Source organism: Corvus brachyrhynchos, unplaced genomic scaffold (assembly GCF_000691975.1).
Source record: "Corvus brachyrhynchos isolate BGI_N302 unplaced genomic scaffold, ASM69197v1 scaffold116, whole genome shotgun sequence".
NCBI classification, from domain to species: domain Eukaryota; kingdom Metazoa; phylum Chordata; class Aves; order Passeriformes; family Corvidae; genus Corvus; species Corvus brachyrhynchos.
The window spans coordinates 15,667,385-15,685,063 of NW_008240221.1; the positions used below are offsets into that span (position 1 = coordinate 15,667,385).

Below are 17,679 nucleotides of genomic sequence, written 5' to 3' on the forward strand. Positions count from 1 at the left end.
GGACGCCGCGTGGATACGTGTGTGTTATTCTGTGTCATTTCAGCATTTGTGGCAGTCCCTAACCAACTGGGGAAGTTGATATCGGCTAAAAATATCCTCTGCATTCGGGTTTATTTACATACGCGCAGGGATTTGACACACGCGCTGCACGCACGGACGTGGAGATCTCCTCACCCACAAAAGCTCCACGTTCTGTTATCTCTGCTGATGTCTGGGCTGTGTCTGAAAAGCTCCAGCCATGATAAACATATAGATATGATATAGATAGAGATAATTCATTCCATGGCAAACACTTTTTTGAGGCAGCATTAGGTAATTTACAGAAGATATAGAGCCCAGATAGAACAGATCTCTCTGAAGCTATGAAATTGCGATAGATATGCTTACACCGCCTGGCAAGCCTCTCAGATGGGTTCAGAGCTATCAGACTCCAGCTGATGGGTTTGTTCATGTCGTTCTTTTCAGGGAAACACTGCTAGGAAGAGAAGCTGAGGAGCTCTCAGCATAGCAGGGAAGGGAGCCAGCCTGCTTCCCAAAAGCAATTTGCAAGGGAGAAGAAAAAAAACACCAAGCACGTGAAAATCCATAATTCAAAGGTTAACTAATGTAATGAGTGCTCCAAAAGGCCAAAGCGAGCAGGGTGAGGTACATTTAAGCATTGCACGGGTCCTTCTCTCTTTAGTGAGTTTGGACTAAGATCAGATGTTCGTGGAATTGCTGCCTCTTGTTTAATTTCTCAGTTCACTGGACAGTGACCTGATAAACTGGTCACTAAATATAGCCACGGTGAAGGTGTGCTTGAACTGCACAGCCCGTGTGTTTGTCCCAAGAAAAAAATGCCAGTCATGAAAATCTGTCTGGTGGCACTGCTTTAATACAACTTTTTTTTTTTCTTTTTTAATTTCTATTTTTTCTACTTGATGCTTCACTCAAACAGATCATTGTGCATGAAATAAGAGATATGCTTATGTATAACAAGGGGGAAAATATAAATACAATTTTTTGGTCTGCTGGAACTGCCTCTGATGTACAAACAAGATTTCCTATAGAATCAATGGCAAAAAAATTCCTAATAACAGCAACGAAAGCAGGAGCAGGCCTCTAACTCTTTTATAACTGTTTCTGAGCTGCTCTCAAACTATTTGAAACCACCTTTATGAGCTGCATAAAGTGCCTAACTAAAAATAATAGAGAAATAGGAATCCATTTCACTTTCCGATTCCCTGAAGTCAAGCCACTCAAAATAATTTGTTTATACTGGAGACTGTATACAAGGCATACGAAGCAATATGTATATCTAAAATCGACATGCCTTTTGGTTTTTAGCTGTTATAGAGCTTTTATTGTGGGGGTCTGGTCTGGCAGTAGGAAATGATCTGTAATAAAAACAGTGAAACACGGTTGTGTCTATTCCATGCACTGAGGTTATAAAATTGGCAATTGCCCAGTAGTTAGCACTTGGTAATATATTAGGATACCCGATCTTATTGTTTAGCAGCTCCAGACGACTTAAATATCCGCTCAACCCTAATGGTTTGATTCTCCAGATATGTTGCAAATAAACAGGGCTTTTATGACTTAACTGACATGTATTATAACTACCTAAATAGCTGGCATATGTGCATAATAGAACCTTATTATTTGCCGAATTGGTTTTGCAATTGATTGAGTGGAAACGGGAGATTGTGGAGCAGTATCTGCTCAAAGAGGGTGTGTAATCAATTAGTCTTCTCCTCTGAAACATGCCCGCTGGAAACTGCCAGGGCTCTCCCACCAGCAAAAGCCCCAATTTCAGCGTATATTTTCTATAAGGAAATGCGTGTTGCCGCGGATCCAAGAGGAAGCAGCAGTAGCAGCTGTCAGCTTTTATTAACTCTTGCATAAAACATACCTTAAGTATGGTTTGTTATCAATTACTTGCAGAAATGAAACAACTGGGAAAATGCAGCGAGGCTCCCTATAAATTAAAGTGATTGGGTGATTGATTAGAGCACCTGCTGTAAATCATAACAGTTACACACAATTATGAGAGAGCTATTTAAGTTCATTTGTAAACAAAATTCATGTCACGGGGGAATGGCTCTCAGTTTTAGTTCAACCAATTTTGTTGTTTATTTCTGAGTGTGTCTGGTTGCTATTATAGGAATTTGTTCTTTATAATCCCCTTGGTTACTCTTAAAATAACCTCACTGGTTTCTCAGAGAAAGGAAATACTTCATTTTATCTTGGAGAGAACAACATGGTTTTATTTTGTTAATTTCACTTTATCATTCTCTTTTTACTTTTCCCTATAACTACTTTTAAATATGTGTTGCAGTAACTAAATCAGTTTTATTTAGGGGCAGGAGAGTTCCTACTAATTCACGGACAGCACAATATGATCAGAGTGGAGAACACCATGGTTAGACCAGATATTTTTTCCTGGTGTTCATTTTTCTGAAGGAAAAGACTCATTTTATTTCATAAACCAGACTTAATAAAAACACAAAGCAATAACAGAGCTGTCTTCTCATTGCTGTATCCTCCAGCCTTGATACTCATTTAAGACAGCAACTCCCTTTGTGTAGTGAATTTATTCCTGGCTCAGCTTAGCAGTAATGGAAACATTAGCCAAAAAAAAGTAAATTTTCCTCTTTTTTTCCCCTCCAGAAAGGCGCTGTCCGTTGTACAAAAGGCATCGGGGGGCTCTGGGTGAGACACAGGCTCAAACCCGAAAGTTGCCAGGTGCTTGCCAATATGTATTTTATTTCCCAATGATCAAACCCTGCATAGAGGCTGTACTGTACCACCCTTCTCTCCATCCATCATTCATGGAGCAATTTCCTAGAGGTTGGGGGAGCAGCACCCTTTAGGTTGCTGGAGGTAGCCAGAGATTCAAAATTCCCTTTCATTTTGCTGTTCTGTGCATGTGAGAGAGACTGTGGTTATCCTGTTCTCCTTTGTGGCCTGATGGTTTCTCTCTCCCCTCCTCCCCTTTTCTTTCTCCAGTTCCGGTTCCTCCAAAATCTGTTACTTCTTTGATGATGAATAAAGATGGCTTCCTGGGTGGAATTTCAGTCAATACCGGAGAGGTGTTTTGCTCTGTACCTGGCCGCTTGTCTTTGCTTAGCTCAACTTCAAAGTATAAAGTAACTGTGGGAGAAGTTCAAAGACGCCTTTCCCCTCCAGAGTGTCTGAATGCATCTCTCCTAGGAGGAGTACTTAGAAGGTAAGAGTCTGGGGCAAATGTGTGAATGTGTCTGGGCCTCCATGCATGCACCAGAAATCCTTGGTCAACAGTAAAGATGATTTCAAATATGCATTGGTCCTATGGATAGAGCCTGTGCATGTAATGCTGGTGATAAGGTGAAAATATGCTGTGTTCAGACACTGGGATGGATGTATGGAGAGGAGACAAGGATTTGGCCTTGTTATCTACAAATGAAGGAACTGAGATGGAAAGATTTTCTCCTTGTCCATGCACACACTTTCTATCTTTTCTCCTCCTCACACTTCTCTCTTAGAAAGTGGACAAAATAAAATGCCATGATGGGCGTGTTTCAGGATGAACTGGAAGTATTTCAGGACCTGATGTATTTCTAGGGATTTCCTAGATAAACCCACGAGGCTTCCTCTATATGGCAATAATGATCAGGCAATTATGGCAATTATGACACCTGGTGTCATACAAGAAATTGGCAGGGATCTGATAGGCAAACTGTAAGGTATGCAGGTACCTGACTAAAGAAAAACCACCAACAGGTAGCTCTGAAAGTCAGAAAAAATGCTTCACACAGAGAAAGTTGCTAGAGGAATCACTCACAGCTGGTCTTGAGGCCTTTGCTGCTTAACATTTGTGCGAATCACCACTAATGCCCTGGTGGATTTTGCTGAAGACCTCAAAATAGCTGGCGTTGTTGGCACTGAAGGAAGTGGGAAGCAAGGAACAACCTACAGGCCCGGTTGCCACTCCATCATAACAAGTGGGAGACTGTGCTTTTATGTAGAAGCAACAAGAATTTAAGCTCTGGGACCATTAGTTGGAAAGGCTGCCAGGGAGAAAGGGCTTTTTCTTCTTGGCAGTGCCTGAGGGACTGTGAATTGTCAGCAGGACTTGTCTGTAAGAAAGGTGAGCTAAGGCTCTATCTCCAGTCACAACAGGGGAGAAGCCATGAGGCAACAGTATGAGGTACCAGCTCACCCACTCAGGCTGAGAGGGTACAAGATTTAATTTTCTGTGTGTGAGGTAGACTGTAATAAAAAACATAACTTTTAGGCAGAGACAAATGCATACAAACTGAAAATGAATAAACTTCAGATACTGTATAAAAGTTGCTAATCTTAGAGGAGGAAATATCTTGGCAACTCCTGCAGCAGCAATTTGGATGCGTTGGTTATAAGGAGCTTTAAAATGAAGTTGGTGTTTGGAGTTCCCCCCTCCCCACCGCAAAAAATTCTGTGATGACGTCAAGGGCTCTGGCTCCGTGACTGGAGAAAAGGGGTAAAGTTCTGCTACATGCGGTCAGTCACCCAAATATACACGTGAGAATTCGGGTCTCCCAAAATAGCTGCTGTTCCACGTGAATGTCTGTAATCATTGTTCAGCTGCCAGGGACAGCAGCAGAGATCTTTACTTACAGATGCTAACCTGCCTGCTCCTTCTGTACAACTACAAATAGAGCAGGGAGAACATCTGAGAGATGCTCTGTAGAAAATATAATTACCAAGGTAAAGAAACATTATTATTGAACTTCAGCAGATTTCTGGAGGTGGCCCAACCCGTAATCATTGGCTGCTGCTGACTTCAGTTCCTATCTTGAATCTAAATTTTAAACAAGATTTTGGTTCAGAGCAGATGAGATATAGAAAGCTGCTCTCTTGCAGTTCTGCCATCCAGCCCTATTTACTTCGATATATAATAGTGGGAAGCTAGTGTGGCTTCTCTGTAGTTTCTGGTTTCCTTTCTCTAAGTGTGACTGCTAATTCTTAAACAAATTTTAAGTAAGAATTAAGAGAGTGTTGTGACTGACTCTGTTCTTAGGTGCCAAAACTCTACCCGACTTCGCAGGTGGCAAGATTTCATCCCTGGGGGTTTACATATGTATGGGCGTTCGAACAATAGCTCTGAATTTCCCACGTATAGCTCACTCATCCTTTTATAGCCCTTATCAGTAACCTCCGACAGATATTCCAATCTTCCCCCAGGCGATCCATTCCCTCTTTATAACGCACCCTGCCTCAGGTGAGCTCTTCCTCTCAGAGTCACCTCCTCGCACAGGAACACACTCACACCCGCGAGAAGGTTTAATAAATATTTCCCTCCTTTACAGTTTATCCACAGGCGCACACACACTCCCTTCGAACTTTTCAGATTTATTCGGTTTTTTATCCCCTCGTCCCATTCTGGCTCTTTCCTGTTATAACAGAGGGTTTAATCCTCCTCTACCTTCCTATCCATCTCTTTACTCCGTCTTAATACAAGTTGGTGTCATATCCATTTGCTCTCTAGATCAGAACCTTTCCATTAATTATTGCTGTTTGGCGTTATTTGATTTCCCTGGATAAAATCGGGAGAAAAATGGGTTCATCCCCGCTTCTACCCCTGGGAGAAATTAAGAAAATCTCAGCAAACCCGAGCAGAAATCCACACCCCCAGAGTCCTTAACATCGAGTGAAAACCCTCCCAGGCTTCGCTGACTGCACAGACTAAACGTTTCTTCCAGGAACACTGCGGGGTTAATCACGATGTTAATTTCTTTGCAATTCTAGAGCCAAATCGAAAAACGGGGGGAGATCTTTGCGAGAAAGGCTAGAAAAAATCGGTTTGAATTTACCAGCCGGCAGGCGTAAGGCCGCAAATGTCACTTTACTCACCTCCCTGGTGGAAGGTAAGCCGAGGGTCGCAGCTCCCTTCACACCCCTGCCTGCTCTGAGCTCCTGTCTGACATTCACAAAACAAAACAAAACAAAAAAAAAACACCAAAAAACCCGACCAACTTTCGGGATCAGGTGGGAAAACCTTGCAGAGGTGAAAATCAGGGCGGGTTAGGAGGAACACCGGCACGGTTAAGGATCCCATTCCCAAAAATGAAGTCATTGGCTGGAGGATCATTGATCCCTCCTGCTGACAAGAGCGAGGGAGTGTGTCTGTGTGGATATAGGTGTATATATTTGTGTGCATGTGTAATTCTGCAGGGCAGTCCCATTCCTCTTTGCTATTCGTTTCCACCCTGTGATCTCCGACTCTAGATCTGCTCCATCCTCCCGCTAATTCGCTCCTCCCGAGCTGATTTATGGCCTCTAGAAGATGCTCAGTGCGGAGAAATAATACAAAATTACTTTTTTTTTTTTTTTTTTTTTTTTTTTTTTTTTTTTTTTTTTTAAGAGAGAGAATTTTTTTTTTTTTTTTTTTTTTTTTTTTTTTTTTGTATGAAGCAGAGCAATTTGAGAGTAGCAGAGCTCGGTTTCCCTTTAGGTGGCTGGAGCTGAACAAAGAGAGCAGCTACTCCTGAGGGAGGAGACAGGGGAGACTGAAGTTTCAAGTCATTTCAACTAATGTCATTTTGGTGGCCAGCGTGTTTCTTTGATTTGTTGTTACTGTATCGACAAGGAAAATTTAGAGCCACTAAAAAGTTTAGGGTTATGTGCGTGTTTATGCTAAGTGAAGTTGGATTTCCTCCAAAAAAAACCTAACTGGAATAGTATGGATGCAATTATGAATTATATGTATCTGCATTACACATACACACTGAGAGGCGTATAAATAATCCACTTATCTCTTCTGCGTATAAAGCGAGCATAAATATTTGTGCTAGATATTAACTTTTCAACTCTTTTGATTGAGTTATGTGAGCGACAAGACCTTGCCGCTTGCAGAGTGAAGGAAGGCTCGCAAAAAGACGGGGGCTGAGGGGCAGGAGCTCCCCCTGGTACACGCATGTGTGTGATGCCGAGAGTGCAAGGCTCAGTGTAGGTTACAGCACAGGGTCTCGCTATAGGAGGTGTGAAGCATTTCGGGGGGCACAAGTGCCCTTGAGCGCCCTGTTAGTGCAGCTTCACCCCCGCGGTGTGTGTGGAACACCGTGCACTCTGCTCTCAGCAGCACCAGCCCCTCCTCGAAACTGGCGTGAGGTTCAAAAGCCGGTGGGGCTGCGCAGTGATGCTAAAATCTGTGTCAAGTGTGCAGTAAGGTGTACATTCCCCTCCTCTCCCCTGATTCCCTTACAAATCAACAGTTTGCCTCCAGAGAGCTCCCTCCTTTCGGAAGAAGCTGCACCTGATGGAGTTTTGTCTCTCTATTTTTTTTTTTTTTTTCCTCCTGCCAGCAGCCAGGCTTTAGCGTAGCTGCTCCTGTACTGCTCGGTATCGCCAGGAACAGGAACGCTCCGGTCGGTCCCGGCCCGCGTTGCTCGAACGCTGCCTGGGAAGACCCTGCCCGGCTCAGGAACCCCCCCTCCAGGCTCTGCCGGGTGCTCTCGCCTCCATTAACCGGTTTGATGATTAGCGAGAAGCATTGGAAAGCAGGAGATGACGTTGGAAAGCAACTCCTGATAGTTAAAAATAACGTGGTCCTGGGGTTATTAGACATACCTGCGTGTTGGAAACCTTCCCCCTCGTCCCTCGGGCGATGCTTTAAAGGGTTTAACGCTTTATTCTAGAGGGGTTGAACTATAATCTGGTGGAATCCCTCTAGAGTCTGAGGGGTTTTTCCCCCCTCCTTTTTTCCTCCTTTCCGCAGCTACTGTCTTCTTCTTGTGGCATGAAGTACATCAGTAGGAGTTGGATGACACAAACCTCTGTAGGCAAGAAACCCGAAACCAGGCAGGCAGGAAAAGTGAATTAGAATTAGAGCTAGAATAATAATGATTTTGTTCACAGAAAAAGTTGCCGTTAGTTGTTATCTTTCCACCCGGCAGACAGGAGTTCTTGTTTCATGATGGTCAGTTAAAATGCAGATTGTTAAATTGCCATAGGGTTTAACGCGGTTGTCTCCATAATTTTACAGATGTGGCGATAACTGTGATAATGATGCAAGTGCCCCGTGTGTGCATAAAGTGTATCTCTAACGTCCCACAAAAAATCAACACTAATATTAACAATATATCCACATCTGTAAAATTTTGGACAATGATCTGAGGTATTGAAACAGGAACGGTCTCTCTGCTCTTAAGAGAAGTTTGGGTCTGTAGTGGGTCTTTAGTCTTTCAGGCTTTGACCAGTTTCCCCTCGCATTTTTCTTTGGCCCAGTAAAGTTTTGTGTGTGTGTGGTGGGTGTGTGTGTGAACTCTTCCCTCCGTTCTGCACAAGCAGCTGATGGGTACAGACCGACACGAGTGCAGTGTAGCAAAGACAAATCTCATCAGCTCAAAATCTGTCCCATCGACTTCTGTCCCCAAAATAGTGCTGGTGGGGGGAAAACACACAACTGGAGCCTGTCCCTGAGGTGGAAGGGATGCTATGGAGCCTGTCCCTGAGGTGGAAGGGGTGATAACGGGTTTCCAAACGCTGCTCAAAGGAGCTGCTGCCTCCCAGGGGGGCGGTGGGCTCCGCCCGGTGCCCCGGCGGGTCGGAGCCAGCCCAGCCCGGGGCCGGCGGTGCCCGGAGGTGTTAATCCCCGTCTCGTTCCCTCCAGGTGAAGCCGTTCATTTAGCTCGGGATTTTGGGTACATCTGTGAAACGGAGTTCCCAGCCAAAGCTGTTTCTGAGTACCTGAACAGACAGCACACGGACCCCAGCGACCTCCACTCCAGGAAAAACATGCTGCTTGCCACAAAGTGAGTGCCAAGTTAACCAACCCCCTTCTGCCTTTCCAGGAGAAAACCCTCCTTCTCCTCAAACTCTTCCTCTGAGCCCGCTTGGAAGGCCGATGGAATTTCCAGGCTCTAAATTCCAACAGCCCCGCGGGGAGGAAGGATGCTCGAATTGCCCCAAGGAGCTCTGCATCCCTCTGCAGTGGGGTTCCTGCCAGCAGACCCTGCCACTATAGAGGTTGTAGGCGATGCTCCCCTAGCTATAGAACATCATTTTCAAACCAATCCCAGTTAAACATTTTTTGTGGAAAGTGGACCAAAAAATCTGTATTTTCCTTCCACATCGTGTCTGTCTGTCCCTCTTGCTGCTCACACACACCTGTCTGTCTGCTACCAAATTGCAATGTCTTTCCCATACGATTTAATTAAAAATATATATATTTTTTTTAAAAGGGAAAAAAAATAAAGAAAAAAAGAAAAGCCCACCACCATGCACTGCTAATGGTTCTCGATTTGGCCCCCCCCAATCCATCTCTCTCCCTTGGGACTTCCTCGGTGGGTGTTCTGTATGTGATGATTTACCCCAGGCTGTGCCTTCCAGACTACTCACTGGGTGCTTCATGGTTTGCTCGGGTACTCGGCAGTGGGTGCTGAGTGTTCACACACCTTCATCTGTCAGGAAAAAAAAAGGGGAAAAAAAAAAAAGAAAAGAAAGAAAAATCCCAGCCCAAACAGCTCTCATTTACTTCATGCTCTGGGACGTGGCTTGCCTCCGATGACAGCGTAATTTAAAGAAATATATGGAGGGTTGAAAAATCATTTGCTCAAATTTGTCCAGATGTTTTTTAGACGTGATTGGAATTTGATTGCCCTTTTCCGCAGGGTCAGAAGATATTAATGTCCCAGAACTTTAATTGCTCGCAGATCCTGCTTTGCTCTTTGAAGATGTAAAATGTTGGACTCATTACTGTTTGTTCTCCAAATTCAAAGTTTCCTCTCTTGCACTTTCTTAATGGATAATACACATAGAAGTAGACCTTTATCTTTCCCCACCCTCTGAAACCTTTAACCCACTGGGAATTTCAGAGAATTTCAGAGGATGAGAGCTGAATGTCTTTTTTAAAGGTTTCTTTTTTCCTTTTTTTTTTTTTAATATTCTGGTCTTTTTTATCTCCACTCCCTGGGTAGGCACCTGTCTTAAAAAACTGATTCCTTTGGGAACCCTTAAAGACTATTCCTGTGGGAGCTGCACCAGCCTCCAGGGTTTCTGTGTTACCCAGGCACCTGTTAACTTGAATGTCTTTTGCACTAGAGTAATGCAAAAGAAAGTGATTGTGTGTGAATTCATTAGAAAAATCAAATCTGATTTTCAAAGGTGCAGGCAAACAACCAAGAGCCAGGTGTCAGCTCTGATGTGTTAATTGGGTTGTCACACCCCCAGAATAAAATGGGAAGTGCTTGCTTTTTTCCTCATGCCATGAATAAGCCAGCCTGGAGTCCCAAAATCCTGATTTTTCTCAGTAAGATGGCCCAGCCTGAGCAGACTCAGAGAAGCTCTGTTTTAGCCCTTCCCTGTACCAGGTCCCTGTGCCACCCAGTAGTTCTTAGTGCATGGCTGCGCTTTCCTTTAGGGACAGCATTGGTGGGAGCTGCTTTGAGCCGGGGTCAGGCCTCCAGGAGGATGGGTGCTTGGCAGATCCAGGGCACATCTATCTGCCTTTCAGCCTGGTTGTTTCTGAAGCCACCGAGCAGGGCTGAGTTTTCACAGTGCTTCAGAAACATCCTTGTGACTGCTGGAGAGATTTTAATCTCCAGAGCTGGTGTTATCCCCTGAAGAGCATCATTATGAGCAGGGAGATGTTGGCTCACCATGCCTGGTGCCCAAGAACTGCTGGGGAAAAAGATGGTGGCAGAAAGGTCCCATCCCATGTCTTGGGACCACTTTTGGCCTGAACCTGCCCATTGGTTTTCACAGATAATTGTTGGATGAGCCTAACTGCTCTTCTCTCCCTCTCTCCCTCTCTTTGCCTTTCTCTCTTCCATGCAGGCAACTTTGTAAAGAATTTACAGATCTCTTGGCCCAGGACAGGACGCCCATTGGAAACAGCCGGCCCACCCCTATTTTGGAACCGGGCATTCAGAGCTGCTTGACTCACTTCAGCCTCATCACTCACGGCTTTGGGGCCCCTGCTATCTGCGCTGCCCTCACGGCCCTCCAAAACTACCTGACTGAAGCTCTCAAAGGCATGGACAAGATGTTCTTGAACAACAACACTGCTAACAGGCACACATCTGGCGAAGGACCAGGTAGTAAAACTGGAGACAAGGAAGAGAAACACAGAAAATGAGAGAGAGAGAGAGAGAAAGAGAGAGAGAGAGGAAAAAAATTAGAATGAAAGAAAGGAAAAGAAAAAAAAGTTAAATAAATAAAAGGAGAAAAGAGAGAGTTAATCTTTTAAAAAAAAACCGTCTTAATTTTAGCTTTAAAAATACTGGATTGGGCTTTGGAAGAATTCTATTAGGTAGGACAAAATAATAATAATAATAAAATAAAAATAATAATAATAAAAGAAAGACAATAATTTAAGATCAGAGGAGCACAATGGCGCAAGACCAGTGGTTCAGAGTCTCTTGCCAGGAACATGTGAAGACAACCACCAGGATTTTTTTTTTCCCACTTCTGTTCTTTCACATTTTTTAAATAATGATTGGGGGGGAGGGGAATATAATAATAATTAATAATAATAATAAAAGAAAGAAATGAATAACTTATTGGAAGAAATCGGAGAAACATTTTTGGTGTCAGTGCTTTGATTTCTTGAGCTGCACGGTCTGTCTTGCTATTATTTTTTTTATTTTATTCCTTTTTTTTTGTTGTTTTGAACAACGTCCTGTCTCCACCTAGACTAAAATGATCTTCCAGAGTGTTCCTTTCTGAGCAACTCCATGGCCTCATTCCCCTCAGTTCTTCCCACGTCATCTCACCACCCTGGCTCTGTCTAGACTAGGAAAGGAGGGGAGCTCCCAGACCCCTCACCAAGCCATCAACACCTGCTGTGTTCACGGCAGCGTCTTAACTTTAGGTGCCACCAGAAGGGACGTTCGGGGTCGCCGTGGCTCAGTTGAATTAGCCAAGTCTATTTTTTAAGAACTATTTTGTGTTTTTTCCTGGTCTAGACAGACTCTCTGTTTAGATTGCCAGCGTTTACAGGTGTGTCTGGGTGTGTGTGTGCCGCTGTGTGTGCATCTGGGTATGTGCACACCCGACTCCCTGGGGGGGGCGCGTGTATCCTATGTATGTTTGTGGATATATATGTATATATGTGGGTATATACATATATAGAGAGAGAATATGTGTGCGTAGCCACACATATTAATGCATGCAAACATACCTTTGTAATTTAGTAATTTTGTCTTTGATGGTAAAATGCCTTGACTATAATGGGTTGCAAAATTTTGGAAGTAAGGTCTGGTAAAATGTCAGCGCTATCTGATTTCTTAATTTTCTGAGATCTCCTCTTTTTCTCTAGGGAGTTTTATATTCCTAACTATGCCAATATTTCAGTCCTTAATTTCCTTGACTAGTGTGTGTGAGAGAGATCTTCCCCCATTTTTAAAAAACTGTTAACAACAACAAAAAATGAGTGATATGAGTATGTAATTCTTTCTCAGGAGTATGCACTATTTTATTTTCTTCTGTTTCCTAAAGCTTTGCCCGCTTGGCTTATGAGCTTCTTCAAAGAGGACTAGAGATCCCTACACAATATATCAGGTACAGAGAAAAAAAATCCACAATTCTGATATTCTGATACTTTTTTTTTGCTTTTTTTTGCTTTTTTCAAATCAAAGCCAGTTGTTACCGAATTCTGTAGGTGCACTTCTTTAAAGAAGCTCAAAGGGAATAATTTGAACGAGATAAAAATATAAGTTGAAATCGAGGTGTACTGTTGAAAAGAAAATAAGAGCTGTGTTGAATGTTACTGCACTTGCTTGGCACTAGGGTTTTGTACCCAGGGAGGAAAGAGTTGCCATGTGAGCTGGCTCCTCGTGATGGGAGTGGGGAGGGTTTGCCAGGGAATATCCTGATTTCTGAGGAAATCTGTTTCTCTCAGAAAGCTTTTTTTTTTTTTAAATGTCTTGTGACTCTTGCTTTAGAACAAGCCGGTGTGGTAAGGGGGGCAAAACTTCTTAACTCCAATGTTTTTCTTGATGGTTTGGTGTCTGACAGGATGTCTTATGCTTATGATTTGGGGTGGTGAGGGTGAATGGGAAGTCTTATTTCTTTCCTCTTTTTTTTTTTTTTTACATACATTTCTCTGTCTTCTCTGGTAAAATAACGCTGAAGTGTAAGGATATGAATTTCTGTTTGGATCCTGCCGTGTTGGGTAATTGCATGAGTTTCTCAGTGGGGTAGGGCTCGTGCACTAACACATCTTTTTGCTTATGTCAGAACTGGGTGTGGGTAAATCTCCTGGAGTCACTGGCAAAATTCCAGTCGGGTCAGGCTTCCCCCTAGGATCCCTGTGAAAGCTACAGGACTCACTCCCACCATCCCAAGCAGGAACACCTGAACTCAAATCAAGAGAGAGAGAGAGAGAGAGAGAAGGCTTAGCCTTGCTTTAATTTTGAGATACCTTCCAAAGTGGATAGTGAGGGAGAAATAATTCAACAATACCCCCAACATCCCTCAATGAAATGTTCTCAAAACAAAAGAGCAAACGATCCTCTTGTCACCCTTAGTGCCCTTGGCTCTCTGAGACATGGTTACAGCTGAGGGCCTGCTCTGCTTTTCAAATCTTCATGCAGCCAGGTCCCAGCTCTTGTTCTCTACTCGTGATTTGCACACATGTAGCAATAGAAATACAGGGATCATCCAGCCCCAAGGAGCACTGACGCCGCCCAAGCTGCTCCTTGCTCATGTACCTTTGGTTCTTCTGGGGCAGAGTGCTGTGGGGGCTCTCCTGTGAGAAAATGGGGAAACTGAGGCAGGCAGCCTTCTCCATGGGCTGTTGGGACGAGTCAGAGGCAGTCTCAGACCCTGGCATGTCCCTGCCAGTGAATTTGGTTATGGCAGGGATTGTCACATCCCTGTGGATGTCACCAGAGGAGGTGTGGTCAAATCATGGATCCCCCACCAGCAGGCTGGGGACCCCCTGATTGAAAAGCAACCTCCAGGCAGACCCCAGTCCTCCAAATCTTACCCCTTGCCAACCACCCTAAAGTTAATCAGGGCTCTGGGGAAGGACAATCCAGGATCCAGTGTAGAGCATGGCCCAGCAGTGATGCACAGGAAAGGGAAAGAAGGGATCTGGGGAGGAACAAATGGCCCCACCTGAAAGCACAGCTCCCTTCTCTGCCTGATGGGAATATCCTGTTTATTGGAGCAGAGCACCAAGTGTTGGATGTTGCCTTGTTTGCCCCCTGCAAATAGGTTTTGTGAGGAGCTTGTGGGTCCAGCCTTCCAGCATCATCCAGCTCAGGGGGGCTTTTGGGTGTGGGGAGACCCCGAATTAGCTCTGTCTTCCACCTCCCCAGCTGCATGTGCAGGGCCATGGGAAACTCTTCCCGGCCACCCCAGAACTTCCAGCTGAAGGCTTTGGGGGCATGTTGGGAATGGCCTTTCCTTGTCTTGGGGGAAATGTAGGCAGTGCTCCTTTTAAATGCAGAGGACAGTATCCCACCACTGCTGTGTGTTAATGGGGAAAGGGAGCCCTTAGAACTTCTTGTGGAAAGACCTACTCACACATGTGAGGGCCTGATCCTGCTACTGCTGAAATCCCCCCTAGGCACAGGTTTGGTCACCTGGACCATGACCTAAACCTTGAGCAGGTTAAGGGAAGAGTTTTAGTCTGTCCCTTGTGCCTTCTACCTGGAGGAGACAAACTGCAAATGCCAGGTTATGCATTGCTCAGGCAAAATAAAGCCAAGTTCCCACTGATTGCAGCTCCCCCCACTTGCTCCCCAAAGTGTGCAGACAAAGTTCACGAGGTTTATGATTTAATGCAATCAGGCAGAAAACATAGGATAGGAGCACCTCTCTCTGTCCTTCCCCCTAGCCTAGTGCTGGTCCCAGAGGGAGTCATCCATTTCTAGGTGGCTCCTATCAGTGCTGAGTACAGAGGTCCCCCCGAAACTAAACTCAGCCTCCTTCTGGAAGGTATTTTGCTGCTCCCCTCCACTTTCCCAGCCTGACTACTTGTGTTGGCGGGGCACCTCAGACGTTTATCTGATAATTGAGTTATTAAAAGATTTGGTTTCCTCAGAATCATAAATCAATAAACAGGAGGATTAACAGCTTTGCTTTGTAACTCAAGGGAAAAGTTTGAGGAGAGACCGTGAAAAGTTTGTTTTCAAACCAAACAGGTGGGTTGCTGTAAATTTTATTTCATTCTTAGTCTCACTTTTTTTTTTTAATAACAATTCTTTATTTGCCGTTGGAAAGATCTTTATTTTCATATGCTCCCGGACTTTTTTTTTTGCTGGTTGTTATTCACACAAGATGTGATGGAAACAAGAAGCCAATTTTATGGGAATCCTTTTACAACCCGATGGTTTCTTTAAAATCGGGTCGTGTCTTGTCCCACCTAATAGAAGTTCTCTGTGAGAAGCTGTTTAAAGTCCCCTTGCATCCCAGACCAATCTCTCCCCAAATCCCCAGATTTGCATTTGGGGCTGGGAGGGGTGGGGGAAGGATGGTTTTAAGACCTTTAGCTGTGCCCAAAGGGCTTATTCCCTTCCCCTGCTCCTCTCTTTCTGACCGGTTTATCACACAGACCTGTCCGGCTCTGTTTTAATAAATTTCTCGGAGAATTTGGTGCTTGTTTCAGCTGCCGTAAGCATTTACCAGATCAATCCAGACAACCTCCCCCTCCCCTCCGGCTTCCCTGTGTGAGAGAGACCGTAGGCTTTTTACAAATAGTATATTTTCTTATACAAAGGGAAAAAAATAAAAGAAAACATCCCCAAACACACTGGCAAATGCCTGAACATTTCGAGAGAGACGAAACACTGTGTGCCAGCGAGAAATAAAGGCAAAAAAAAAAAAAAAAAAAAGAAAAGACCCAAACAAACGCAAAGCTCTGAAAAAGCGAATGAGAAACGGGAAAGATGAAAGAAAAAAATAATAAAAAATTCTCCTTTTATGCCCCAAACGATCCCTTTCACCTCCTCTTCTTGAAAAATCTGACCATGCAGTGAGAAATATCAGTTTATCGACTCTTCCTGAGAAGAAATGCGGAGAGGCATTCAGTATTGAGTTTGTATATATTTATTTATGCTTAATTTAACGGGAATGTGTAAATATGGCGAGCAAGTAGTTTTTGGGTTATTTATCTGTGACTCTATACCTCTGTGAATGGGTGGGGGAATTTAAAAACGAAAAGTATAAAAAAACTAACAAAAAAGAAAGAAAAAATAAAACCAAAAAAAAAAAAAATTCCCGCTTGACTAGATAGTATCCTATCTGAATCTTTTCTGTTCTTTATAGACAAGCTGTTATGGTAATGGGTAGAAATTGGTTCTTGTCCAGTGATGACCTGATTTACATAAATAATAAGAATAAGAATAAAAAAAAAAGAGGTTGTTGTGTTTTGTTGTATTTTCCTCTTCAGTTTTTTTGAATGTTGGTGCTGCTTCGATTCTGCAGACGGATTTACTTATAACGCCAAGAAGTCTTTATTTTCCCAATCTAGGCTTTGGGGAAATTCAGGACATGTCTCTACATTAAAAAAAAAAGACAAAAAAAAAAAGACAATAAATATTGCTTCTCAGAAATGTTGGTATTTTATTTCTGTCTGACTCAAAAGTGTCCATATTTTTTCCCACACTTACCTCTTCATTCTAAGCAGACCTATAATAAACCTCATGTCATGTTAACGTGAGCTTTTGTTTCATTTTGCTTTAACCAGCTGAATTCGGAGTAAATCTTTTTCTTTCTAAAGCATGAGCCGTTAAAAGAAAATTTTATGTAAACCTGCAACATCAGCAAACTTTTTTTCCCTCCCACTGCTATGTTACTGTTACTGTACATTTCGCTTACGCTTACCTGGATGTGTGTAAATAGATGTGTATTTATATATACTCTTATATGGAGATCGGGAGTGATGTTCGTGTTCACAATGCGGGTTTATTTTCTACCTTTGGGTCAACACTTGCAGCACCAGCTATTATTGAATTAGCAAGAGGAAATATTCAAATGAAAACTTCTTTCTCCCCCTTCCCCCTTCCCTTCACCTTCGTTCCCAAATCGGCTTTATTTAGGTTTGTAATCGCCGCAGAGCTGAGATCCGGATCCCCAGGGCGAACCCGGAGCCACTCCGGAGTGACTCGGGGTTTACCCTGAGGTTGGGGGAAGCAGGAGGGGGAACAGATGAGGGCCTCAGGATTTTTTAATTAATTGTTTTTTACTGGTATTATAGAAAACACCTTTCCCCCGGTTTTTTTTCTTTCTTTCTTTTTTTTCTTTTTATTTTTTCCTGGAAAGGACTGTCAATTTAACCCTCCGCACAGTCACCCTGAAAACAAACACACACGTGTGCTCGAACGGAGCCCTGAGGGTGGAAAACCGGTTTAAAACCTCGCTTTTACTGCGGTGAACTATTTCAATTAAATACCCGGTTTGAAGGCTCGTCTGGGTTGGGGTTTATCTGTTGGTTTTTAGAGAGAGCGGTCAGTGGTTAGAGAGCGCAGGCAGAGAGGTGCAGGAGCCCTGACAAGCGGTGGATCGGTTTTTGCAACTTAATATTTCTCTCGGAGGGGATGGGGGAATAGCAAAAAATAAATCCATCCCCACCTCCATCTCCCAAACTACCTCCCTTCTCCCTCTCCTTCCAGCTTGGACTACAGGAGCCGGCTCAGCTGATCGCCCATGGTGTCCAAAATAAATCATCATCTTCATCATAATAAAAAAACCAAAACCAAACAACATTGCAAACGACGACCCCAAAGTGTG

General features: G+C 43.7%; 1 protein-coding gene across 8 annotated transcripts in view; it reads left to right on the forward strand.

Moving 5' to 3' along the window:
- The window catches only part of TFAP2B (transcription factor AP-2 beta), a 33,616-nt gene extending 15,962 nt beyond the window's left edge, over positions 1–17,654 (forward strand). For 2 of the 8 annotated variants that reach the window (XM_017745048.1, XM_017745051.1), the window contains 6 exons: positions 2,650–2,724; positions 2,989–3,208; positions 5,749–5,867; positions 8,612–8,753; positions 10,777–11,036; positions 17,562–17,654. In XM_017745048.1, the coding sequence (XP_017600537.1) occupies positions 2,650–2,724; positions 2,989–3,208; positions 5,749–5,867; positions 8,612–8,753; positions 10,777–11,036; positions 17,562–17,611 (866 nt within the window). In that variant the 3' untranslated portion in view covers positions 17,612–17,654. Of the gene's footprint in view, positions 1–2,649; positions 2,725–2,988; positions 3,209–5,748; positions 5,868–8,611; positions 8,754–10,776; positions 11,109–12,438; positions 16,610–17,561 lie in introns of those variants that run through there. The other 6 variants (XM_017745052.1, XM_017745053.1, XM_008641845.2 and 3 more) reach the window with 4 other exon arrangements.
- Positions 17,655–17,679: the final 25 nt, after the last annotated feature.